Source organism: Pempheris klunzingeri, chromosome 8 (assembly GCF_042242105.1).
Source record: "Pempheris klunzingeri isolate RE-2024b chromosome 8, fPemKlu1.hap1, whole genome shotgun sequence".
NCBI lineage: Eukaryota > Metazoa > Chordata > Actinopteri > Acropomatiformes > Pempheridae > Pempheris > Pempheris klunzingeri.
This window is the reverse complement of record NC_092019.1, coordinates 14,504,260-14,532,222: the sequence shown is the minus strand read 5'-3', so window position 1 is coordinate 14,532,222 and position 27,963 is coordinate 14,504,260. Positions and strand designations below refer to the sequence as shown.

Here is a 27,963-nt window from a genome sequence, read left to right as displayed (position 1 = left end):
AACTTTCTTGCTGCTCTAAGTATAAAATAATAGGGACCCCTGCTGGGAGCTGAGGAAGTTTTCTTTTTTTTTGTTTTGTTTCAGTGACATGTGAAGCCATGAACCCCCACATGGGGGAGATAAATACAACCAAATGAAGCCAAGTTAAATTAACCTTCAATGAAATGAAGGATGTATTATAGGAAACACATTCATTTGAGAATGATAACTTTAGGCAACTGGTATAGGCCACTCTGTTCAAGTCCCCACAACACCTGTAGGCATACATCTTTTTTTCTTTTTTTAATCTTTTTTAAGAATTAAATTAAATTATGAGGCCACAGTTTAGGGTAGTTAATTAGTCTGGTGGATTATAAAGTCGGGCTGTGCTCATTTGTCTGACTTTAAAGTCCTTGCATGGAGGTCACGCTAGAAACACTCCTAGCAGCACATGATGAAGGAGGTCGACTGAACTCTTCCGCTTTGGGACACTCCCTGCAAACACATGCACACCAATCACAATCAAAAGTGAACAAATTCTCTAAATCTGCTTTAACCCTCTGCTGCTTGGTCGCCTCCGCTGTTACTTCTGCGTCGTTGCGCTGCCAGACAGCTATGTAGACTTTTATGTAAATGTGTTTACTTGGACTATTTCCAGCGTGTGGTGGTAGTTAGTGGTGGTGGTGGTGGTGGTGGTGGTAGCAGCTGGACCGTAGCGGATCACTTTCTCATGCTGCTGCTGCTGTTGCTGCCGCTGCTCTCCTGACTGCGTTCATCCATGGCGTCAGTGTACAGCGGATCTCATACTCTGAGCAAGGATGATGTGAACTACAGGATGCATTTCCGAATGATAAACGAGCAGCAGGTTGAGGATATCACCATTGACTTTTTCTACAGGCCGCACACGATAACGCTGCTGACATGCACGGTGCTCAGTTTGATGTATTTCGCCTTCACAAGGTAAAGTCTGTCACTGCTAACAGTTAGCATTAGCTTCGTTAGCTAGCGCCCGGCTAACGGTGATGCTGTGACAGAGCCAGGTACACAGCTAGCTGTTAGCTTCTCTCTAATGGGGTTTTTTTTAGCACTGAAATTAGCTCCACGTCCGCATGAAAGGACTTTAATAAATTTCTCAGCGATGGCTGCTCACATTTTTGCTGCCATTAATCGTGAGCATAACGTTAATCTAATAAAAAAAAGAGAAAGTGTTGCGTTATATAACGTTGGTCCAGTGATGAACATTGTTTCCTGTGCTGACATTAGCCACAACAATGTAACCAGCAAGAAAACGAGCCATAAAGCCTCATTTAAAGTGTTTATGTGCTTTACAAACCTCTATTTCCTGGTCAAAATCTGATATGATGTGTTTGCTGTTTGAAACTTGAAGATACACAAGCATATTCACATCACTATAGCAGTTGAGGGGACATATCTTATATAATTATTTATATAACACTATTGTTATTAAATTTGTGTTTAACCTGCCTGCAGAGATGATGGAAACCCTGACAGTAATGTGTGGGTGGGGCTCATCCTGGTCATCTCCTTCTTCCTGGTGATCAGTGTGTTGGCATTTCCTAATGGTGAGTTAACAAAAAAGGACACACAAGTTATTATTTATTTAGTGTGTTTGTACAGTACAGTACAGTTAGCCTGAAGATGTTTTCCAAACAGCACAGTAAATGACTGCTTTACATGACAAGAACCTTGATAAGGAGGTCATTATAAGAGGATCCGGAGAAGTACATGTGACACAATGATAAAAAATGTGAATGATAAAAAAGAAAACTGATTTAATTGTTTTGGCACAATGAGATAATGTGTTCATCACTTGTTCTTGGTTATATGTTTTGACAGTGTCTTTTTGTGCCTTACTGCAGGTCCATTCACCAGACCACATCCAGCAATATGGAGAATAGTTTTTGGTGAGTATCTCTGTGGGCGGAAACCGTTTTTGTTTGGACCTGCAGGTTTCCTTTCATCACGAAATGTCCCTGTGCTGTTTAGGTCTGAGTGTTCTCTACTTCCTGTTCCTGGTTTTCATCATCTTCCTCAACTGGCAGCAGGTGAAGCAGCTAATGTATTGGTTGGACCCAAACCTGCGTTATGCCAAGAGAGAGGCAGATGTAATGGTGGGTGATGTAGGCTTACACAGAAAATAATTTTCAGATTGATTTGCATGCACCTGTTGTGTTACCAGTTCACTACCAGGGGTTTTTCACTCATTGTGATGAGGTTATCTGTGCTGCTCTCTGCAGGAATATGCTGTGAACTGCCACGTCATCACCTGGGAGAGAATCCTTAGCCATTTTGACATTTTTGCGTTCAGCCATTTCTGGGGCTGGGGTATGAAGGCCCTGCTCATTCGAAGTTATGGCCTCTGCTGGACCATCAGTATTACCTGGGAGCTTACTGAGGTAAAGAAGCGCTCACACCAGATGAGATTATCACACACTCGGCGTCCTGAGGCATCCTGTGACCTATCACCTTCTCTCTGTCTGTCTGTCACTGTCTCTCTCTTTCTCATAATGGAGAAATTTTAAGGTCCACTAAGCTGATGATGTAAGTGGTTTATCTGGTGGAAATTGATGGGTTTTGGCCATTCTCAATCATTTTATATAACATTCATTAAATATGACAGTAGATGGAAAAGTTCAGTTTTTCAGATAGGATGTAAACTCTCATAGCATCCTACTCCCCTGCTCCCATAGCTATTCTTCATGCATCTGCTGCCTAATTTTGCTGAGTGCTGGTGGGACCAGGTGATTCTCGACATTCTGCTGTGTAATGGAGGAGGCATCTGGCTTGGCATGACTGTCTGCCGCTTTTTGGAGATGAGGACTTACCACTGGGCCAGTATTAAGTATGTACCTTGCAGTTTGGAAATTAGCTTACTAATAAACATTTATGCAAACGGTATCAACGGATGCAACCACAGTTTTTGAAGTTGGATTGTTTAAGTCATTTATAGGTTGCAAAAAGGGAAGTGGGATTTATAGTGCAAGTCTGGTGCATGCATTTCAGGGGATCAGCCTTAACTGAGTCATAGTGCATTTACATGAATACATTATGAACCATTAAGTTACTTTGAACTGAAACTCAAAATCTAGCCATAAAGGACGATGTCACGAGCCACAGAATTGTTATATGGTTGTTCATCCTTTATGCTTTTTATGTAAATTCAAGAAGCTTTTTATTGTGAGCTCAGCAAAAGATGTTTTTTTCATATTTCATCGATAACTTACACAAGTGTAACTTCTGCATAATATTTAAGGAAGAAAGAAAGAATGAAGATGTAGTTAAAGTCAGGACAAGTAAAACAACTAAATTCAAATGAGTAAGCGCTATGTAGTATATTAAATTAGCTTCTACTCCTTTGTAACAATACAATTAAGTCTATTCCACTCAAACAAGACATTTGAAATACCATCTTAAGATGCATACATTGTTTTAAAATATGATCTCACAAGTTCATCAGGGAAGAGTGGAGTTAAATAATTAATGTGATGGCATTACTTTCATCAGGCTTTGCCTACTCCACTAACATAATACTTATTGTAAATCTATCTGCAAGTCTTTGTAATCCTTCTCCTGTGCTTCCCATCCAGGGACATCCACACCACCACAGGGAAGATCAAACGAGCCGTGTTACAGTTCACCCCCGCAAGCTGGACCTATGTACGCTGGCTTGACCCAAAGTCTTCCCTGCAGCGAGTGATGGGCGTCTATCTGTTCATGATCATCTGGCAGGTAAGCCAGTGAGAAATCCTCTCTCGCCATCTCATGGTCGCTAAGTTGTAACTAGCCGGGGATCATCCGGCGTGCTCTGCGTGCTAAGTCCAGGTTAATCTAATTTCCTCCTTTGTTGAAATCTAAAACCTGCCTCACATGGACACATATAATGCACGAGTGTCCTGCTGTCCACACATTAACAGCTAATCCCATAAGAGTGAAAGACGGGCTGGATTACTTAGGAGCAATTTATGGTGATGAGAAAACCATGGATGGAGAACTTGAGTAAACTCAATTGCTCTCCACTGGAGAGTCAACTATGGCTGCCAGATTTCAAGCCACTAGCTTCCATGGAGATGAAAAGCTGCTGTTTCTCTCATTTTTGTGTCGTTATGAAACAATATCGTCCTCCCCTCTCCCTCACTCCGGCAGTTCCCAGCTCTCTCGAGGCTTTAAATAGTAATTACCAGTCCTTGAGAATTAGTTGAAGAGATGGGGGGCGTCTCAGCTCTGCTCTGCTCAGTGTGGTGACAGTTCAGCAGCTCTTCACTGGGTTCAACCACACAGGCTCCAGGCCAAATGAGTGAATAACACGGCAGCAGGCCTCCCTCTCATTATCTTCCAGTGCGGATGAGAGGAACTGAATGAACCACTAGTCTTGTTGCCAGCGTGTTAATCCAAGTGTGACTTGCATTGTAAAAGAATCTTTGTTTGTTAGTGTCCTAAACCGAAGTGGTTTCAATAAGAGTTACATTTTTCTGAAAAATATACTGAGCATTGCTAGTCAAAAGTTTTTCAACATTTCTCAAGCAATTCATCATATCAAAGAAAACTGAACTACTAAAAACTGAAAAAATAACATCACATTTATTGTTTTACTGGAAATGGAATAAATGTAATCTACAACGGCCCAGACTTCATTACTTCAAATGGAAAGTTAGAACTGTATATTTCTATATAGTTATTAACTCTTTCTACATGTTTTAACTACAGGCTGAACTGGTTGACCTTTTCAGTGCATCCGCCCGTAGTAACAGTAATTGACAGTCTCATTGCGAATAGACCGTACTGACAGCACATGTTTGGACTCGTCGAGCGCAGGTGTGAGTAGTAACGTTAATAATGGCGGCATTCCTTCTAAGTGGGCCAGTTCCAGGACCCTGCTTTTGTGCAAACAGTCTCACTGGCATGGGTTACTGGCACATGCTAAGGAACGGGGCTGTCATGAAATGGTATTTGCTACACCTGTGCTTGTCCTGCTGTGAAATAAAAATGTCTGTTGTGAGAGAGAGATTTATGGATGTGTGCATGCACTGAATACTCAAAAGTCTCATGATAGAAATAAATAGCAATACAATAATAGTTTCAGAAAGTGAAGATTGTCTCTGAAAGATTGCCAGGAAAAGTTTCAAGTGTACAGTATCTGCAGTGTGACGCACACAAAGCTTCTTCTGATGCAGTAGTACATGTTATTCCCATAGAATTAATCAACATCAAGATTATTTGTAATTAAATGGAGTCACAAACATTTACATATTTTACAGCTTTAGGATACCATGAGCAATAATAAGGAGTGGGAGATGTAAATGTAAAAGTTAGAGTATAGTACATTAAACACATGTAACTGTTCGACCTCGTTTAAAATGCCATAACATGATAAGGATTTTATCAGAGGACATTTTTACATGACACACTGGGAAAGGCACAGGTGTATATAATAAAATGAATGATGGCTGATTTCCTTTTAGCCATCATTAACTCCATTTTTGAAGGGCATTGGCATCCATATTGAGTGAACATAGCAGTGAGTGCTGCCGTTTTCATATATCACTACTTTTACAACAGTATGGCTGCATAATTTTCATAAACAAATCCAAAAGGTTTTTAAGGCCAAACAGCACAGTGTCCTTGACTTGCCAAGTCAGCGACCTGAACATGATCCAACTTGAAATGTGTTAACATTTGCAAAAGATTTGGGGTTAAACGTTAAATATAAATACTTTATTGAAGCTTATTTATATCTGTCGATTCTATTTCCAAACCTAATGTGCTTGAATACTGAGCCAAAATAACAGAAATGTGTCTCTGTGCTGCTTCTCTGTGTTATATACAGTAACTATTACATATGGAACTTCCCCTCTGTCTGTTTCCCTCTTTGTCCGTAGCTAACGGAGTTGAACACTTTCTTCCTCAAGCACATTTTTGTGTTTCCTGCAAGCCATGCTCTCAGCTGGTGTCGGATCCTGTTCATTGGTATCATCACAGCTCCAACAGTGAGGTAAAATACAGAAAACAGTTTTATTATAAGGGAATTCATCCCTAGAAACTGATAATGGCAGACTTTTTTTTGCATGCTCTGCATTATTACATGCTTATAGCTAGTTTCTTGTTTACAAGTAACTGGCTAGACCTGCAATTAAAATTTGTATTGTGTTTGTTTTGTGCTTCAGGCAGTACTATGCGTACCTCACAGACACACAGTGCAAGAGAGTTGGGACCCAGTGCTGGGTGTTTGGGTAAGTGAAACCCAAACTGTAGCTCTGAATAAAGTTGACTTTTTTTTTTTTTTTTCAAGAAAATCCTGAAAACTCAGTCGCTGTAGGGTGCATATCAGGGGGCAATAAGGGCAGATAAAGGGTCATAACAACTGGTCTATCAGGGTAATAAATCAAGCAAATGTTAGCGTGTTCAAGACAGTGAATATAGCGTTGCTCTCAGGTATAAGCCACATTTTTAGCTTTTTTTTTTTACTTGTATGTGTTTGGTTTTTCTTCCCTCGTTCACAGGGCAATCGCTTTTCTGGAGGCCTTGGCGTGTATTAAGTTTGGACAGGACTTGTTCTCCAAAACACAAATCCTCTATGTGATCCTCTGGCTGCTGTGTTTGGTAAGTTCAGATCACACTACTGTTGCATTTCTGTGTCCAAATGAATTACTATGGCTCTCTGCAGTTAGTAGTAGGCCCATGATGCTTTAGAATACATGAAATCATGAGCCTTAAATTTGTCGCTGACACTGAGTCATTTTTCATGTATCTTTCTGTTTCAACAGCAAAAACTGTCCGTGCTGTAAGTTATTGATTATGGAGTTTCCATAAATTATTAAACTCTCTCTGTTATATTTGACCCATTTTTAGGCCTTCATTACATTCCTGTGCCTGTATGGAATGGTGTGGTTTGCTGAAAATTATGGTCCAAGAGAGAAGGTATGTTTATTGCTTTAAATTTTTAGTGTTTTTTTTTTGTTGCCCATGTTAAGTCTGTCATATAGTTAATTAAATAAGTGACCTTTGTTGGTTATTAAAGCTGATGATGGCTTGTGATTTTTTTTTTCTTTTAATCCAAAAAGAATGTGATTCACAAAGTGTCATTGTGAAGGAAACCCACACCTGCGTGTTCAATCAGTGTTCAAACAAAAGCCCTTTGTCATTATGCAAATATGGTTGCAATTTTACAAGTTGGTTACATGTTCGAATAAGTGACTGAGTCCCTGCTTAACGTCTCATCATTCTGTGGTTGTGTGCCGTTAGACAATAGAAAGTACCCAGCTGGGGTTCTCTCTAATAATTATGAGACTGATGAGGAAATATACAGGAGGATTCACTGTGAAAATGGAGGGAGAGCGTTCTTCACGCACAAGATGGTCATAAGTTTAAGACTGAACGTTTTTTGAATCCATCTTAGATGGAGCCTGTGATATCATTGCTGTTCCTACTCCACCTCAGGCCGGGTGCCAAATATTGCACAAGTGGCTTTCTATAAGGGTCCTGTCGTGTATGAGTAAAGCTGCAACATGTTGTGTAGGCCCGAATGACAAAAGGCCATGTCTTAAGTCAATCAGCTGAATTACCCTTGAGGACCCTCGTTGAATATTAACTTTGAGCCCTTTAAACAGTCTTATCATTCAGTGTGCTAAGAGTGCTGAAAGAGTCAGTTAGCCACTATGTTCCCTGTCCAGTTAAAGGTATGTGTGTCCTGTGTCTGAACCTCTTCTCCTCTCGCAGAGCCTCTCAGAATGTGAAGACAGTAATTACACAGAATATGGAGAACATGTGTCAGAAGCATTTAAAGGTACAGTGACCCCTAGTGTTTGTAGTGGTGTTTTGCTCATACTGTAAACATGCAGTGTGTTCACTTGCATCTTCATTTAACAAACTAATTTCCAAGTGTTTGACCCTCACGTTCCAGGAGAGACAGAGGTGGACGGCGACAGCCCTACAACCAGACGTAGAGGGAAGGGCTCGGGAACGATGAGATCCATCAACGGCCTAGACAGCCAGTAGGAGCCGGAGTTAGAGGCTGGTGTGCAAATCCTGAACTCACTCCAAGGAGCCAGGTGTGAAGGATAGCAGGTTGAAAAAGGGGGTAAAGATACGATCACTTCCTGGTGTAATTGAAGCCTAGAAAGCCCCCACCTACAGTAGAGCGAGTGGAGACAGGAGAGACTAAGTGGATGAACAGGTCCATGCAGTGTTATTAGGAGTGCACAGAGGCTTGAACTACAGACGCACACTTAACTGTGTGATGTAGTCATAAAAAAAACTCCTAAACCACTGATCAAAGGTTTCTGTGTATGTGAAGACAGAGAGAGGAAAAAAAGTAGTAAAATGAAGTGTGTGTGTGTAAGGTAGCAATAAAAACTGCCGATTCCAGACGTGACTGCATGATCATCGTAGCTGATAAACTATAATTTAGAAACATTTATCCTATAATACAGTATATCATTGATGGTTAATGTACATATGACTGGTTGATGCCAGCCTTAACTCTCCAGTATGTTGGTTCAACACATTTCAATGATAAAAGCCATTATGTAGAATTTATCACATAAATAGGAGCCTCAATGTTTATGGCACAGAAAGGCTATTGTCTTTCTATTATTATCATCTGTCATTGATTGTCTGTTTTCATCATAGGTGTTCACACTTGTTTTGTGGACTTGAATGTGGGTAGGATTTCAATGCAAAGCCGCTTTCGTTTGGTAGGATTACTGACTGAGATTTGTGTTTGACCAGGAACAAAGCAAAGCACACAGTATAAGCACTTTTCAGAATGTTTTCTTGCAGATACTGTACATTTTGTAATGTTTTGAGTGTTTTGTGAATCATTGTGACCTTGAGTGATTTTACTCTCCTGTCCATCTGTGGCTGCTATAATTTTTTTTTTTTTTTTTTTTTTGTCATTGTACTGATAGCGGAGGGAAATTCAAATTCCTGCATGCGTTGTCAGGTTCTACCTGTCTGTGGGCAGGTGGGTTTCTTTTACTGTCGACCTCCTTGTTATTGCATACATTGCATTTGCATGGCTGTGTCAAATCAAATTAAGTGTTTTAATAGGAAAATGTTACTAGAGTAGTCAACAGATCTTTATATTACAGCACACACCAGGATGCCAGTATTGTCATTTTATGTCTTTTCACTGTCATCGTAACATTTTATTTTACCCTTCGTGCCTGTTTGCATGTTTTGTTTTTGTTTTTTTTTTTACTCCCAACTTTTCTTAATTTGTACTAAGACTAAATTTGGGCTTCTTGTGTTTGACTCTTCTGTGTTTCGAGTGTTTTATTGAAGGTTTATTTTCATTTGCTCTGTCAGCAGCATCACAGTACAGATATATCCCTCATAATCCTTGACAATCCAGATGTTGACCTCTGTGGAATGGACCAGGCTCCCGTGCTACAGCAGACACTATAAATGGTACATTGTCTCTGGATTTAGATGTCTTTTGCCAAAAGCAATTCCATTGAAAATGACTTGTGCTGTTCTTTTTCACTGTGAAATAATGAAACATACTGTATTAAAATGTTTTACATTTCCTCTTAAAGCCTTTGTAAGTTGTTATATCTTTGCCCCTTTTCAGTTTTTTTTTTTTTTTTTTTTAATGGAGAAGCTGCACTGTACTTAACGCACTACAATCAACAACACATCCCTTTATAACTCATTCAATCAATAGTTTTTGCACTTGCTATTACATTCATATTAGTAGGAGGCTGTTTGAACACTTAACAATAGGAAATCACGAATGACCTTGCTTGACCCTTGAAGAACGTCCTGCTGCAGCAAAGGAGTGCCGGATTGGCTGACTCAAGCACTGCCCGTCTCAGATCAGATTTCACTCAGTCTGCACACCATGAAACTCAAAGACTGAAATAGCTGCCTTGTGCTGACCTATAACAAGAATGTGTTTGAAGGTACGGTTGATGTTCTCTTGGAGGAGAATGTCATCCAGTCCTAAACATGAACAGTAGTAGCAGAGGTGTGTATAGAAATAAAAAGTCTCGACTTATCAGCAGCTGCCACCCAGCAGTGACTATTCAGGAACACTGTAACATCATTTAACACCTCATGGACATCCTGGCTTTGAATACAACCAAATACCTTTCTAATTTAATAGTTATCTCGTCTACAAAGTAAGGAATTAAGGTTTTCTCTGCTACGGTCTTGTGCTGTATGTTTAACACATGACATGGGCTGTAAGCATTTAGATTTCCAAAGGAGGGCAGCAGAGAGCCTCAGTGTTGTGCAAAACGTCACGTGACCCAGTGGGCCTAAAGCACACGACATGAATGTGTTGACAAAAATGTTGCAGTGCTCTGCTTTTATAACCGTCTCTTCATCATTTTCTCCAATACCCTCTTGGTTTTCTGTACCTGCGGCCTGCATCAGTTGACATAACAGTCTCTATTCTTTTAAAGAAAGTCAGGATATTACAGTCATGGCCAAGAGTCCTGGTTCATCGGGTCGTGGCAGCCTCAGCCCTGAGAGGATTCTGAGAGAGATCCAAATCAACTTGCTGGAGTGTAAAGTTTGCTTCGAGAAGTTCAGCGCTCAGCAGAGGGAGCACAGACCACAGAACCTCTCCTGTGGTCATGTTCTCTGTCTGGAATGCATCACGGCTCTGTCCCACCCTCTCCTGAGGAAGCTGGAGTGCCCGTTCTGCCGACGGCTGTGCAGCGTTGACAGCACCTCCCACTGCCAGGTTCTTAGTGACCTGCAGGAGCTGTTGTCTTGGAATCCCACATCCTCTGCTCCTCCTCACAGGGCGAAGGGAAGCCACGGCTTGGCAGCAGGTCCGACATCCACAGCTCTGCGCCTCTGCACAGCTTTTGGTGGCTGGGGAACTCTTATCAACCCCACTGGGATAGCTGTTTATGAGTCCTCAGGGACCATAGTTGTGGTGCACGATGGAGAGAAGAGGGTGGTGGTGTTCAGTCCACAGGGTAACAGACTACACAATTTTGGCCGAAGGGGACGCGCCAGTGGGGAGATCTGCTACCCAATGGATGTGGCGGTGACTCCCTGTGGCTATGTGGTGGTGACTGATGCAGGAGATAAAGCTGTGAAGGTTTTCACCTCCCGGGGAAACCACGTGCTGACGGTCAAAAAGTCCTTCCAGATGCCCTGGGGTGTTGACACAGACAGCTGTGGGCACATCCTGGTCTCAGACGTCCAGGCTGGCGCACTGTTCCAGGTAAAAGTGGACTATACTCACGGTCACACTCTAGAGCACCAAACCGCCATCTCAGACCTCCAGCATCCAAAAGCGGTGGCCTGCTGTCAGGTGACTGGGAACACTGCAGTGATGGAGCATTTACATGAGGACACATATCCACCAGGGAGGCACCAACACACAAGGCTGAGAGTGTTTTCAAAAGACTTCCACTTCCTCTATCAGACAGACAGTTTCAGCCTGACGCTGCAGTCCACAGTGAGGCTGAACATGTCAGGTGTGGCCTTTGGCAGCGATGGAGACGTGATTGTGACCGACTCCAATCAGGGGATGATTTGGAGTTTGGGGAAGCTCCAGAGTGGCCCGGCCCTGACTCCTCTTGTGGGAGATCACCTTATCCGCCCAGGTGGACTGGTGTCACTGAGGGACATGCTCGTCATTCTGGACAGTGGAGACCATACAGTGAAGATTTATTCTGCTAAATCTGATGCTGCGCCGCCCATAATATAACTCATGTATGACCAGGGTTAGAGAGACCTGTGAAATATAGAAGCTTTCCATTGAAAATGATAGATGTGACTGCTTTAGGCTACTATAAACCAATGTATAGGCAATGTTTTTAGACATTGGTCGTGCAATCATGTCAAACTGAAACTGAAGTTGCTCCATTTAAACAGGGTCAAAAGATAAAGAACTACTGTACAGTAACATAGCTACACAGACGATTCAGAGATCATATCTTTTTTCACAAGAACATTGGGGATTTGAGTCCACTGAGGTGTTGTTTGCATTCTATAATTAAGAGGTACACATCATTTTGTTAATAATAAACCATTTTTAAGGGTCTTCAGAGGTCTTTAAATAATATATTTTGTGTGATGAACTGAAAAACATAGCAATGTAAGACAAATAAAAAAACAAACATCAGAAGTGATCATTTTGATGCATTTTTGGGCAAATATAATACAATTTTTCTAGTATCTAAAAAAAATGACCACACTCTTTTTGGTTGGGTCAGAATATGAGTTGTGACAGGACGTATGGGGGGACTGGGGCTCCTGACCTCACTAGTTTTTAACACCATGGCTACATTTGACTATTTTTTGACAGTGAAAAAAGTGAATAAAATAAAAAATGAAATACTGGGCATACTATAATGCTGGTGACTGCTCAAGATTATTTGTGTAGAGGGTGGTGGGGGACACTTGGTGGGGGACACTTGGCCACATGCCCGCAGTATTTATGGAAAGCTGGCTACGGCCCTGCTGCTGGACTACAGAATACAAGTGGTCAATATCATTTATTATTATTAATCTCATTTTGATCATAAAAAAAAAATGAACTCAATTAGAGAGTTTGTGTCAGACAGAGAGGAAGACATACCATTTTACGACTGTATAAACTACCTATTTAATAAACCCTTAGCCTTTCATTCTTACCTCCAAACTGTCTTAAAATGATGTTCATCGCGTATTAATGTACTCCAACTTGTCAGACAGCCTCATATTTTTGGTTTTTTGGTCTTGCCCTCCCCCCTTCCTCCCCCCTTCCTCCCCTCCTCGCGATAAGCAGCGCGGTGCGTAAATCCTTTCCCCCCGTTTGGCACAGCCGCCTCCAGTCTGCCAGAGGATAGCAGTCGTGCTCCCAGTGGAAGATGGCGGTGGGGATGCTGTCTGGGGCTGGAGCACAGTGCTGGATTTGCACAAAAAGCGAACCCGGATGGATATAAGGCAAAAAATGAACATATTCCTCTCTCTTCTCCTCGAGGTCTGGACTCTTTCGGGGGTGTTTAGATAGACCCTGCTGCCTTTTTTCTGGCAGAAATCCGGGCTTCTTGTAGCGGATTCACAGACTATACATTGATAGCTCGGAGCATAGACAGGGTGGGAGAGAAAAGTGGACGAAAATGTCGGATACAAAGGTAAAAGTTGCAGTGAGAGTTCGGCCCATGAACCGCAGGGGTAAGTGTGAACACGATGACTTCTGTGCGCAAAATCTTATGTGTTTCTCCTCGGATTTATGCTACGTTACCATAAAGTTTTGATTTCTTCGCCATTGCTGCTCTCAGCCCGAGTGAGGAGCCTGAAGTTAGACTTGGAGTGTAGGTTGAACGCGGTGACAAGCAGCTTAGGGTTTTTTACTTTTCACACCCCCGCATTCTTCTTTACTTTCCCCACAAACTTCTCTCTACAGAAATTGAACTGAACACAAAATGTGTCGTGGACATGGAGGACAACCAGACAGTTCTACACCCACCTCCTTCAAATGCAAAAGGAGAGAACAGGTAAACAAAGCTGAAATGCTGCCAGCAGCTTGTGTGCGTGCACACTGCATTATAACAAGCATTACACTGCAGTGTGACATGTTGCATCTGAGGCATCTTCTGCCTTACTGTGGTTAGTTTGAGTGCAGTTGAGTAAGAACTATTTTGCTGTCCACACACGGAGCCTCTGTGAGTGTTTTGGAAATGTTTGTGAGTGAAAGAGGAGAAAAAAACGCAGACTGCACCCTCATCTGACAACTTTCTCCCACCCCTGTTGTAAAACAGTAACAGTAACATTCAAGGTTAGCATGTAACTACTTATCCTCATGTCTGAAAATACACCAGGGGCGTTAAGGCAGCACACACATGCTCCTGGTACACAGTAATTAGGATTGCATGACATACTTTTATTTTGAATTCAAATGATTTCTTTACATAAAATCCCAGCACACAAATGCAGTATACAAACAGCAATACAATACTGCACCACTGCTGCTGCTGAGGACATGACGTCTGCCACCCACTTGCTTGCAACATGACATTATGTTATGTAATTCATGTGAACTTTCCAATACAAATCACCTCAGCATAATTACAGATAATATAACACCCTCAGATTTGCATATCTGATGTCAGGTGTCGAGGTTTGACACATTTGAAGACGCCTGTTACATGGAAGAGATTAATGGCGATCCTCAGGGCATCACAGTAAATCTCCAGAGTCAGAGCTAATTTAACTTATGTCGTTATGTTCAAAGCGGCGTCAGACTGCACCGTGTCTTTTGAATGGCAGGAGGCTGCGCTCTCTATCAGGTGTTTTTTATGGCTAAAAGTGAAGAAAAGCTACGACAAAAGGAAAAGCTAAGCATCCTCTAATGTTTCACAATGCGCCTGCAGGTGAAGGGCAGCATTAAAGCTGCAGTTAGTGCTGGCTGACATGCATTCAGATTGTAATGAAGAGACGTTGGGAGTCACACAACATGTAGGCTAATGATGGCTGTGTCATTCCTCATAGCGACAGTCAGAGATGTTAGATTTCCCATCATCGTCGAAGTCATTCTGTGCAATTGTGCACTTGGTTCATTTGCTCTCCTCTTCTGTTGGAGTCACACATGATATAACAGCTGACCTTATTGCCCACAAGACAAATTAATCTTTTTTTCCCCTTGATTTATCTCTCAAATAACGTTATTTCTGTTTGTATCAAATGCTTAACAACTCTTCTGGCTACAGTAAAAGTCCACAATGTGTCTGCTGAAAATGAAGTCATATGAGGCAAATATGTGCCACACTCAAGGCTTTTCTTATGGCCCACATCCAGTGTTGTTCAAGTGTAACGCTTTCTCTGCCATTCCATGTAACCAACAGCCATCATTAAATGGTAATGTGCTCGCTCCCCCAGCATTAACCTGTATTTAAGGCAATTATCAGAACAGAAATTGCCACACAATGGCGGCGTTCCAAGCAATTAAACAAATCACGCTCAAAGCTAACGTATGTGGAACAGGAAACACAACAACAGAACAAAAAGCTGTTGTGGGCAAGAGGTCAGAGCACTGACAGCAAGTGTACGGAGATTCAGAGTGACTGCATCGACAGAATTTTCTCACTTAAGTGGTAAATATCTGGGTCTGATGCTGGGTCTATACTGCTTCATGTTGCCATGTTGCTGAGTGAGACACAAACACATTCATTCGGGTAATGTTTCCATACATAATGTAGATGACACATCAGTCCTTCCCCACAGGGAGATTCCTTTCATGGATATTTGGATTTCATGTTAGCAGCTTATGCTGGATTCACTTTTACTCAAACTGGGTTCATCCAAGGTCGTTTTTTATTCTGCCAAACCTACTTTCAAAATTTGGGCAATTTTATCACATCATAATTCTTGAAGTAACACAATCTGTAGCTGGCCTTGAACAATTTTGATTCAGTTGGGTTTTGATATGTCACAGTTCTTCTCTATAGCGTAGTCCAGGCATATAATTACTTGTTAACATTTCAGTGCGAGTGCTGTGTATGTGTTTTGGGTCTCTGTGTTTAGGCTGCCATGGTTTTGTTAAACCATATAATTTTCCTCTCGGCCGCTTATGGAGCCGCAAGAGGGGATACCCTGATCGCTAAGACTTTGACTTGTTCTGAAGACACCTGTTCCTGTGTGTTGAAAATGTGTCAGATTTAGTTGGTATTAGCATACCATATATGGCTGTTGGGCCACGGTCATGGGAACGTTTTCTTTCCCAGGGGAATGCTGAGGCACAGCCTAGTAATAGATATTTTTATGTAGACACATCTGAAACAAGTTGACCTCTCATTTGTTTCTAACGCTGTCGATTTTTAAATACCAGCTTCAACAGTGGAAACAGAAAAATGACACAACATTGTTTGGATTTCATTGAAACTCTTTTTGCCCCGATAGTTTTGCTCAGTACCTAAAAATACTAGATATGACTTCAGTCTGATTAAATACAGAAATCAAGTCTTTAGTGGGGTTCATTTGGAGGTGAAAACTTTCCTGATTGTGTCTGAATTTTAATCAGGTTTTGCAGAGACCACACAGCACCACGAAAACATGTAAGTCACCTAAAGAATGTGAAAAATATAAGGGATTTCCTTTGATTGCTAAGCCTCATTCTGTGCGAGCATTATAGAAACACTCATGACCCACGCCCCCTCCCCTCTCCTATTTCCCTGAGAAATGAACAATAATCTCAGTGGTGGGCAAATGAAACATGGATTGTGACTCCAGGGCGACAGGTTAAGTTTCTTAAGTTTTATCTTTCATCTGCCTGTTAAGTTGGCACGGATGGCATCTTTGAAATGGGAATCTGGGAAAGTAGTTTTGTTTTCACGCTCCGCTCTGCTCTCCTTTGGGGTGTAGACACAATGAAGGTGGGGGTGGAGAGGCAGAGAAATACCTGAGGCTGCTGTCTGCGCAGGGGATGAGTGGTGGAGCATCAAGACAAGAAAATACCCCTTGACTCACACAATGGGGCCATATTACATCCATCATGCCCCAACATGTCCGTCAACCTGGAACAATTGAACACAGGGCCATCAAGTCTTGAAGAACGTTCTCTAAGTAAACCCCCCTTTCTTTATGCTTCTGCTGAAATGCAGAGATTAGTTTTAAAAGCCAAAAGCAAACCACAACTGACTTTTCAGAAAGGCAAACGGTAGCTTGTCACAGAAAGGTGCTGTCGTTTGTCTTCCTTTCATTGTAGCTAACTAAAAACATGTAGTTTTGGGGGGAAGAAGCCATGTATTTAACTAAGGATGTCTCTTCGTAGGTCTCCATGCTACAGCAGCTCTGCAGTTGGGCATTTCAAGACGATCACTGGAAGTACGTCTTTATCTGATAATGACCGTAACCAAGCTTGTAATTTCCGCACTAATCTCTTTCTTATCGCTAATGGCTCCAAGAGCTCAGTTGGGGTTTATCTCCACTTGACTGAGTTATCTTACTTACATAGATATTGTAATCTGAATCGTGTGGATTGGAGCTTCAATCAAAAAAACGTGCACTAGAAGGGTGCTACTTGTACAGTACTTCCTCATCTTAAAATCATCTTCAGCAATTGTGTTTTGAAGTATGTTCAGAGATAGCTGCGTGGTTAGGTCCTCCGTGTCTACTTTCTCACACCCTAAAAGGCAAAAAAAAAAGTTATTTCAAACGCTGCTGTTTTTAAAAGTAATAGTTTGACATTTTGGGAACTATTCTTACTCACTTTTTGTCTGGTATTAGATGAGAAGTTTGATACCACTTTCATGTCTGTATGGTAAATATGAAGCTGGTTAGCTTAGCTTAACAAACCAGGCTGCAGAAATGTAACAGAAATTAATACATTCAGATCATATAAAAACTGAAGTGCAACAACTGCATTTCTCTGTTTTACAGGTGTATTCACGGAACTATTTCTTGGCTCCAAGCTAAGAAACACAAAACATCACCCCCCTGAAATAATAAGCATTTTTACACTTTTGTACAGATTAAAGTTGCAAGATGTTACTTTGTGAGCTTTGGAAGTACTGGTTGGCACATTTTGTTACCTATCCTACCCTTCCGTAGCTTCATATTTACTGTACAGATACAAGAGTGGTATCTTCTCATGTAACTCCTGCAAGGAATCAAATAGGCATGTCTACCAAAATGTTGAACTGTTTCTTTAAATTTTGGTTGCACTCTCCCCTATAGCCTTTTCCTGGTGACTGCCAGAGGCCAACCCAATGTGGTCAACACGTGTTTAGTTAAGGCTTTAACAGATAGCCTCTAATGCTGTCTGTCTGTTTGTTTTCTCTTGTGATGAATAGATGTCAAAGACACAAAGTTTTCCTCTGTTAAATACAGGTGCTGAATAAACACGACAGTCTCCCGTGTTGTTGGAGTTTTGGATGATCGTCACATTTTCTCCCAAGTCACACATGACCAAGTGTCATCGTGCTTTCCAAAACAAGCCTTTACTAAATGACAATGCTGCCTTGTCCAATGGCTGCCCTCAGGAATGTTCCCTTTGTCTTTCCATTTTGCTCCCAATGTGCCGATAATCAACCTTTCCATTCAGTAAGATGTTGTCCTCAGAGTTCATTGGCCTAAAATACACACTATCAGCCCAGTGTTTCTCTTCAAGGCTTTATTCATGCGTGCTATTAGGAGAAAGTGGTGTGTGTTGCTGATAAAACCATTTAACTCCCTTGAGGACTGTTCCCTGTTTGTTTAGAGGGTGGGACGTTGTTTACATCTTGATCCGGAATTGAGAAAAGATGGCGTCCTCGCTCTTTGTCGAGCCTGCGCCTCATTAATCTCAGATGTGGCCTCTCGTTATGTGAGCAGCCTATGTAAAAATCCACTCTCGCACATTTCTTCCATAATGATTCTGGTTTTCCTCCTCGTATGATTTTCCCAGATGAGGCCTTTTTGAAGTCCTGAAGCTGGTTTGTTGTGTTTACATGAATTTAATTTCATGGTGGGATAAGTTTTTTTTGTGGACTCACTTTCAGTCTCATTTAGGGGGGGGGGGAGTGGAGCCAGGCAACATTAACAAAAGCTTAAAAAACAAGTTCTTAACTTGTCTCTGTCTGCAAAGAAATATTCTGCTCATTTGATCTCATTATTTTTCAAGCACGTCATTACTCTGGAGTTTGCTGTCTATTGTCCTGGGCTGCTACATGGCACATGTATTGGGATAAGTGACGTCTAGCAAGCGGGCAGGGTCAGAGGAGGTGTGTCTAAGTAGTAAATGTGTCACTTTATTTCCCCTGGGGAGGAAGAACTACCATATTGAATAAGTTGATGAACTTCACTCCTTTATGGTTTGTTTGTTGCCGTTGAAACCAGCCTGATTTAAGGCCTCAGAGCAGATGTGGTCGGCATCCCTCTCTGTGTTTTAGCGTGCACACACACATGGCCCACAGCCTGTTGACCCAGCTTGTCACAGTGGTGTCAGAAATGCCGGAGAGGATTAAATTAGACCCTGCCTGCATCATATGTTGTGTTGTTAACATTTGTTATGGAAACTTCGAAGTCCACACAGAAGTCGGTATGAGCATCATGTGTGCTGCTGATGGCAGTGCTATTCATTAAAGCTGTTTTTGAGATCCTGAGCTTGGCTTTCATGCTGGAACTTTGACTCATGAGGCTGGTAGGTTGTCTCGCCTCCATGTTTGCCACTGTTGCTTAGCGACAGCGGTTGCCAGGATACGGAAACATTTTGGAGTTATGTCGATGACCTAATGAATGATATCCCCCAGCTACCCCAAATTTTTTCATAGGAAGCTAATTTTACCATTTAGCGCAACTGCAACTCGTTTGTTTTAAAATGCCTGATTGTCCAAGACTCAAATACTGGACTCAAGTACAGTTTTAGGATCCTTTACTTAAGTATTTCCTTCTTATTTCAAAGGGAAATACAGAACTGTTTACTCCACTACGTTTATCTGACAAGTGAAGTCACTTTTCAGATTAAGATTATATATTAAAAGCTTATGAAATACAACACATTTTTAAAGATTAAATCACTTGTTCCTAATCTTTTGGGCTTGTGACCACTTACAAAAAAGCTGTTTTTCGATAAAGTTAATTCCACCTCTAAACTTCTCACGTGGTTTCATTTAAATAGCTGTTCAAATTGTCCAATATTTCAACATAAAAGCAAAGAGACAAGTTCAAAAAATGAAGACAGATTTGTTTATCAGAACTTTTATTTTCTTCCCTCCTCATTATTCATCTCACGACCGCGGATTTGCTCCGTGAGCCTTTGGAGGGGCCCCACTGGACTAAATTACCAAAACTGTGCATAAAGTATTTTAAAACTTCACGTCCACCAGCGTCAGCAGTAAAATGCTGCTTACACTTTGATGCATCAGTATTAATGTCTCGTTTATTATAAGATATAAGCCACTAGGACCAAACAAGCACTTTTATTTTTAATATTTTACATACATTTCGCTGATAATATTTTTGCACCTTTAGTTTTTTTAATGCAGGACTTTTATTTGTAATAGAGTACTTTTACATCCAGGTTATTGGTACTTTTACTTTTACTTATATACGTAAGGTAGTTAGATAAAGTTGAAGAGGTTTCAGAAATTGTTTGTGTGGCAGCAGTTAGCTGTCTGCTTGGGTCAGTCCTGCAGGTCTGTTTCTGTCATCAGCAAGTCAAGTTCCTTTACTGCTGTTTTTCGAATACTTTTGAAAGTCCTGTATGTAAACCTCTGACTTCAACCACTCGTCGTGTTTACCTTTGGATCACTCGTGCCAATAAAACAGCCTGGTCTATCTGACATTATGTCGTACGCTGCCTTGGAATCCCTTACTGTAACTCTGCTTGCCGTTTTCCTGCTGTCTGTCCGTCTGTCTCTGTCTGTCGGTGCAGCGGGGTGACCTCTACTTTGAGTGGGTGGGGACCTGCGTGTTCAGTTCTAAACATACTGGAAGACCATCTGAAATGTTAGCTTGTCGCCTGTGAGAGCACAGTGGGCTGTAACCCAAGACTTTCACATATACACACACACACACATACACACATCCACACACACACTCGCAGACAGAGAGAGCACTGAGCGTAGTGCTTGGCTCTGGAGCTTGTTGAATTGTAATGATCTCCAACATGTCGACAGCCAAACAGGGGACAGATGCATATGTGTGGTTAAATGGAGGTTACGAGGGTGGAGGAGGCATAGTTTTAGTAACAGATATAAGACGAGGAATTTGAATCTGGGGGGTGTGCCAGCAAAAAACATGTTACCGAGTGTGTGTGCACAGGGCAAATGAAGGCTGTGAATGTCATCTCAATGGGGGGTGAACCACATCCATGTGATTTACAGTACATATTCCATTTGAGCAGCAGGATTATATCATCAAAACTCTTACCAGGCCTGCTAAATCACTCTGGTAAATCTGAGATATCCTCCATGCATCAGAAAATGGGGAACTACAACATGTGCGTTTCTAGATTTGGATTTATTCCTTTTTCAGTATGATTTAAAACTCATTTTCTTGGCCGTCAAGCCCTGATTTCAGAAGATAACACCACTTGCATCTACTGTGGTAGCTAATTCGAACCAGCCTGCTGCTGGTCTCTCAGTTGAAGGGGTGCTCAGGGATGTCAGATGAAATTAAATGATAGAGAAAAAAATGAAATATCTCTTTGTCTGATTCTGTGAGCGTGGGCATGCAATGTAATTTTTTAAGGGTAGATGGGTGCTTCAGTGGGTGGATGATATAGTAGATTAATCTGGTATGTTGCCTACTGGGCTGGGCAGTTTTCTGTGGCATAATAACCCAGTGGCCTTAATCCGACTCCATAACCACAGGGGGGATACCACTGCTGCTCTCCCACTCTTCATACCTTCCTTTTGGGCACCAGCATCAATTGATGTGAGCTGCAAGGCACAGAAAGATGCCATGTTTTTATCAGACGTGTGATCTGAGTGAATCAACAATGAACTGAAAAATGACCAGTCTGGCTCTGAGCAGGTATTTCCTGCTAAAAGTGATAAGAAATAGGGATTTTATAAAGAAGATCAAAATGTGCGACTCTAATCTGTCTGCCATGACACAGGATCAGTACAGAGGGGGAGAGCCATAATAGTGTGAGAGGCCAACGTCCACCCTCGGCCAAGTTGAAATCATTCATGGCTGCCTTGGCATCAGGTAGCCGGAGGCGTGGGAGCCTGAGCGTGCCCTGGATGACACACATATTAAGGCACGCAGAACCAGCCCCCAATGGGACTTTTAGACTTCAGCCATGCCCTGCTGGGTTTGCAGCGTCCGCCTGCATCTGCCTGTGACTGAGGACGAATCTGATGCTCTCTGGCACAACTGTGCCATTCATGTTTGTCACACACTTGTTCAACCACAACACAGCCTGTAATAAACCCTCAAGCCATGACTTGACATGTGTGCTGATTATTAAGCAAATAACCCGTGGGCTTCATGTGTGAGTCATTTGGAGATGCAACTGTCCAACATTTGTGTAGTACTATTACTATTAAACTATATATAACTATTTTCTTCATCAATTAATCATGTCAGCAAAAACATAACATAAAACATAAACAGAGCAAAAAATAAATCTTAGGGTTTTAGAGAGCTGCATGGGCCAAATAATCAATTTGAATACATCACCTTGGGCTCTGGGAGATTTTAATGGATATTAGTCACTATTTTGTGACATCGTTCAATAATTTTATTGCACATTTAACAATCATTGCATTGAACATAGTCATGATATTGATAGAAGTGCAATAAAAGGGTTTGATTCTTTAAAAGTCTTACAATTAATTAAAAATTTGGACCATAATACCTTGGAAAATACAGGATTTTTTGCAAAAACCACTATATTTTATACCATCAGTGTTGACAATAGTGGATTTAGACCACCAAATGTAACTGTTGTAATCACTGAAATAAAGGGCATAGTTCACATGGTTTCAACACGCAACACGGTACAATATCGCTAAGAAGGACACAGATTTCTGAGGAGATTAAAGAGATTATGTCTGAAGCAGAGTGGGAGAACTGTAGCCTAATGTACTTTAACTTATTACGGGGTAGGTCTTAACATTGTGATGGCAGAGGAGGTAAAGTGAGACACTATAACACTGAATATAAGTCTGAAGTGAAGTCAATTTTTGGAATTAAACAAATTCCTTTGCGAGGAAATAGTAGCTCTATGAAATCCTAAATATAGCCAGTTCCAAACAGTTCCTCCCATTGTCTTTCAGTTCAGCATAGCCTGCATACCAGATCTGGTTGCATATACTGTACAGGACAGTGTATGACACAGTAAGGAAGACCAACCAAAACACAGCAGCAGCTCTGCTTTTGCTTAGCAGAGATAGTTTCTACTCTTAAAGAGATTAGACTGCACACATTCCATAACTGCATGTCTTTTGTCTCCACATTTACTGTCTGTGTGTGTGTGTGTGTGTGTGTGTGTGTGTTTGCGCGTCTTTGTCTTTGTCTTTCTCTTTCCGGTCTTGTGTCTGCTGTCCTTTTGTTCTCTATAGGGATACATCTGTTCTTTGTCCATTTCTCATTCTCCATCAAGGCTGTAGCTGCTGCCTGTCTATTTGTTGTCATAACTCTCCCACGTGTTTTCTTTCATCTTTTCAACACTGACATATGAATAATCTGATTTTTCTTTTTTTTTACCTTTCAAGTTATCATGCATTGGGTCCTGGTCAGTGGTCACTGGTCAAACCTCCTAGTCTGCCCATAGGAAGTCTTAGATCTGTTGCTGATACATATCTCATAGCTCCTCCTGGACACCCCCTCTCTGCTCTGCGGTGTGGAGTGCCCGACTAGAGGATGGGGCCCTGCTGCAGTCTCTGTCTGCTCTGATTAAGACAGAGCCACAGTGCATGTCAGTGGCCCAGATTCATAGTCAGAGTATGAACCCAAACGAGGTCCCTCCTTTTACTCCTCTACCCACTCACTCTCTTTCTGTCCCTAATTATAATGAGCTTGAGCGCAGTTAATGGACTCAAAGGAAATGTGTCCATAATCCCCACTTTTATGAAGACCGCCTTGCTTTTTCACTTTTAGTATTTTTACATGAAAATAAATATTTTAGAAGGTGTTGGTGTACAGCTCTCTGGGCCTGCTGTCGTTGGTGACTCAGCTCAGTTTGTGTGAGACACTTTGGTGCAGTGTTTCAGGCTTCCTAAAGCAGCCTGTCCTGTATTAGTTACTGTGTGAAGGTGATGCCCACCTCTGTCTCTGTGCCAGCAGACGCCTGCAGGACGAATCTGCTGACTGTTGAAGGACAGTGCTGTAGCAGATGTAGAAGCAGGGTGGTGGATAAGTTGTACTGAATCACAACTCAACCTGCACGTGCAAACATTTCCTATTATAATGGAGTATAAGTATTATAATGACTGTAGAATTTGTCTGGAGCTTTTCAGTCTTAGTTTAACATTCAAGTTTTTCTGCAGTGGGGAATTCCCTCTCCAGTTAAGAGAATAATCCTATATAACTCTGTGCCATATATGTTACCCTTTTGTCCTTAGTTCCGGCAGCTGCTAATGCTGAGTGCAGCTTCCCCAACCTGGCCTCTCTGTTAAGTCCACAGGCATAAGAGCTATTTACTCAACAGAGTCAGTGGGACATTGAATCCTAAATCTCTTCCCTTCCTCACGCTCCACTGGCCCAATTATGAACCCAATCACAGCAGCACCTACCAACAGGAAATGTCACTGTGTGGAAGTGAATGAATGAGTGAAAAAACAAGGGAAGGAATGAATGAAGGAGTCACACCAGGAATTTGGGAAATGTAGAAAGTCAGAGGTTTTGTAAAAAAAATTTAAAAAAACACTTTGTTTTGGTTTCAATGCACATATTTCAGTTCAAAAAGCTGTTTGTGTCAACACAGACAATGGGAAGTTTCCCACTGTGAGAAGTGCAGCTGTGTCTTACTGAGAGTGAACATGTTCTGACTGTTAAATTGTATCAATGCTAACTAACTGTGTTATTTCTTCTCTTTCTGTCTTTTTTCTGGCTCGCGCATGGGTGTCCTCTCTTTACGATGGATTGCTTCTCTCATTTAACAGGAAACAACCTAAGGTATGTAAATTTCATCTGTTTCTGCTACTACAAAAAAAAGAGAAAAAAACAGGCTAGCACAATCATCGCTGATGTGCAGTGTCAGCAGTAACATTTTCAGTGCAAGTAGCCATCTGCAGTGACTTCTCGCTGACTGTCCTGGTACCCACAGTAGCTGAAATCATCCAGAAGCAGGATGCAGCACAGGCAGCACTATTCCCCTGAGGGGCTCAGAAGCATCCTGCGCGGGTCAATCTACTGTTCTGGCGTTGTTTCTAGGGACATGATTGAGAGTGTTTTAGTAGTTTGGTTGGTCAGCAGGAGCCGGATAGATGTCCGTGTGAATGTGTCAGCGCTCTAAGATCTCGTGAACACCCACAAAGGCTCTACAATGAGAGAGGGATGAGCGCAGACACTGGGGCAGTGTGTGTGCACATTCAAAGCTGCATTGTTGGAGTGCACCCCCAACTCCCCCCTTGACAACACGCTGGTGACTAGCTCAGAGATGTTTCACACACCAGGGACGGGCTTTGTGCTCACTGCACTCGCTTGCTGACGGGACCGGGGAGCGTTAGCGAGGGCCACGGGCGTGCGTGGTCTCTGGGGCCCGTGAACCTGAGTTACCCTGTAATACCCTTCAGCTAGACGAACACGTGCCTGTCTGCTAAGTTATAGTGGCACTCAAATTAGTCTCCCTGCATTGTAACGTGTGAGCAGAGGTTGCAGTCCAATCACGTTTTCATCCCAGAAATGACAAAAAGGGCTTTGTGCTTCTCAGCTTCATCATTATTTGTACTGCTGATTAATAGTAATTGTCCAATCAAGAACAATTTGTTGCACAGTCACACCCTCAGCCTGGACAGAGACAGACTAGAGGAGAATGGAGCCCTAGTTACCAAACCAGCCCTAATTAAGAATGATGGCACTTTTGTTCCTTTGAATGGCACCCACTCACTTGTGTGAAGTCACAAGAGGAGGTCTTGCTTTCAAAGCATTCAGTGATCTCAGTGCTTCCCATGCTGACTGTGCAACCAGTGGTTCCTGGCCAATGGCCCTTATTATGATTAGAAGGGAGTTCAATTATTTGAGGTATTTGTGCAGGGGAAAGTGCTTTGGTCGAGCAGAACAGTGCACTGAAAGCCTGGAATAGTAATGTGCAGGATGACATTGCAGCAGCAGTTGTTTAGGATAAAAACTGTATTCTTTATTTATCCTGTATTTAACCAGGAAAGCCATACTATACAGTACAAATATATAGAAGAAACATCTATACTATAGCAGAAATTGAAGGGAGGCATTAGATATGTGGGGTTTGGGTGCATTTGCAGCGTGTACAGTAACAGGAGCTGCTCTGTCTGTGAGGAGCAGGGTTCCTTGGTAAATAAGGCCACTGCTGTTTCCCAGAGAGCATCCCCTCTGTGTGTTATCCATCCAGAGCTCATGCAGGTGCCTGGAGGATACAAGGGGTCTCTGCTGCTGAAGTCTGTGTTTTGAGACCCAGCACTGAGGGCTGGGAGCCAGCATGCACCACCGGGACAAGCTACGGCACGGTTTCCTTGGAGATGAGGGTCATCGGGTGCTGGAATTTCTTCTGGGGAGCGCTGACCCTGATTTATGAATTCATTTAACTCCAGCCACTATGACAAAACATGGGACAGCTAACAGTGGATTTGTGCAGACAGTCATGGCGCGGTCTTAACGAGCATTACCTCGAACAATACTCGGTTAGACTTCATCTCACTCACTCAGACAAGCTCACTCCTGCTGATTTACTGCTAGAGCACGGCACAGAAAGCCTGCTTTTGTACCACAGAAGAAGTAAGACCGCTACTGAGAGAGATCAGATTGTGTTCTACTGTACATGCTTGGACAGGTGAGAGTGAAAGTGTGTGTTTACACTCCCTGCGCTGTGTCCTCTGCAGGTGTTCGCTTTTGACCACTGTTTCTGGTCCATGGATGAGTCCAACGTTCCAAAATATGCTGGTGAGTCATAAATGCTGAAACTGAGCATTCGCTCAAATCCAAAGGGCTTAGATTATGTCCCAAGTAAAGACCTGCTGAGCTTTGTGCAGCAATAGTGCAGCAACAGGGAAACTCCCCAGTTAATGGAAAGCAGTTTTTGCATCATGCAAAGCAAAGCGCGGTGTGAGCATATACAGTGATTTGCATTTTGAGTGAATACATACAAGTATGCAATCGAGGTAGTTGTCTCAAAATAATAAAATCATCATGGGGCAACAAATACACATTTTCTTTTATACGTATGTAATCATATACAAGTATTATACATCTTATGTACCCACTCATATGTTAATTTTTAGTCTTCTGCTACCATTCATTCTCCTCAAGCATTCAGTTTTCTAATGAGTGCTGCACAGAAAAGGTTACATCTACAGTTTTTACAATACAGAAAGGAGGTTACTACTGCCAGTCCAAGGCAGATTTACATAAACATTGTGATTTTTCTCCTTTTCATATCACTCTCATTTTGTCTAGGAAATGCACTGCGTACATCTGCTTTGTGCTGAACCGACAAGGCAATCTGTTCAGTGAAGGGCTGCCTCAAGGGCCCAGGCCAAGGCTTTATTTAGCTCATTAAACAGCTGTCCCATTCAGCAGGAGCTGAACACAACACAAGAGATTTCTCTACACAGCCCGGCATTTTCCACACGACCAGACAAGAATCTGTCACCTTTCACGAGTTTTATTCTTCAGTGTTTATTGTTTAGTGGCCCTTGTCGACACATTTCACTGTATTCATTTTACTCCACTTATTAAGGATGCAAACCAGACGACTAATACTTCTTATCTAACTGAATGTTTTATCTGTTTACCATCATCTCCATGGTGACTGATGTCTTTGTCTAAAAGGTCAAGAGGTGGTGTTCAAGTGCCTTGGAGAGGGAATACTTGAAAATGCATTCCAGGGATATAATGCCTGCATATTTGCCTACGGACAAACAGGTAACTGAAAATCCAGATGCAATTTACAGTGAGTTACTCGTTTTTTTTAAATGTGGTAAGCCTTTAAGTATATTCGCAGGTCAAGTTGTCTCCAGATGTGTCCGTAGACAGTTTAAAGAACAGGAAGACTTGGATTTCTGATCACACTGGTGAATCACTTAACTCATATCCTTCCTCACCCTGGATCAAGTTAGCGTCTTTATCCCACTTCCTGTCTGAGAGGGAAACACTTGTAGAGAGTAAAGAGACACACCCACTGAAAAGTTTTAAGGGAAGAGCACAAATATTTCAGTAACCCTCCAGTCACCTGATGTATAAGAAGATAAGTCCTCTGCATGCTGCAAGCGGCACATTAGTTTTGATGGGAACTTGAGAGGCACCCAGTATTTGGATTGGCATTTCTAAGCAGCCTTAGTCGAATCGAGAGCCTTAATTTTTAGGCGTTGATAGTGGCATAGCTCTAGAGATGGCAATGTTGGATGGTCCAACATTTTTTCAGACTGTTTGAAAACAAAGGTTTTCTAACAACAA

The 27,963-nt window shown here is 42.0% G+C and overlaps 3 protein-coding genes across 3 annotated transcripts in view; all 3 read left to right on the top strand.

The window, feature by feature from the left end:
• The first annotated feature begins 571 nt into the window (after positions 1–571).
• On the top strand, positions 572–8,881 carry ptdss1a (phosphatidylserine synthase 1a). Its single transcript, XM_070835132.1, has 13 exons — positions 572–939; positions 1,471–1,562; positions 1,860–1,904; positions 1,987–2,111; positions 2,238–2,396; positions 2,691–2,842; positions 3,588–3,729; positions 5,877–5,989; positions 6,162–6,227; positions 6,498–6,597; positions 6,847–6,915; positions 7,714–7,780; positions 7,898–8,881. The coding sequence occupies exons 1-13, from the start codon at positions 758–760 to the stop codon at positions 7,990–7,992; spliced, it is 1,407 nt and encodes a 468-aa protein (XP_070691233.1). The 5' UTR covers positions 572–757; the 3' UTR covers positions 7,993–8,881.
• A 1,497-nt stretch (positions 8,882–10,378) lies between these two features.
• Positions 10,379–11,668, top strand: LOC139204836 (E3 ubiquitin-protein ligase NHLRC1-like). The gene has a single exon (XM_070834849.1). The coding sequence runs from the start codon at positions 10,424–10,426 to the stop codon at positions 11,666–11,668; it is 1,245 nt and encodes a 414-aa protein (XP_070690950.1). The 5' UTR covers positions 10,379–10,423.
• Positions 11,669–12,896: 1,228 nt separating this feature from the next.
• The window catches only part of kif13a (kinesin family member 13A), a 39,576-nt gene continuing 24,509 nt past the window's right edge, over positions 12,897–27,963 (top strand). Inside the window, exons 1-5 of the mRNA XM_070836201.1 lie at positions 12,897–13,119; positions 13,352–13,442; positions 24,477–24,489; positions 26,391–26,451; positions 27,340–27,432. Of these exons, the coding sequence (XP_070692302.1) occupies positions 13,065–13,119; positions 13,352–13,442; positions 24,477–24,489; positions 26,391–26,451; positions 27,340–27,432 (313 nt within the window). The 5' untranslated portion in view covers positions 12,897–13,064. The remainder of the gene's footprint in view (positions 13,120–13,351; positions 13,443–24,476; positions 24,490–26,390; positions 26,452–27,339; positions 27,433–27,963) is intronic.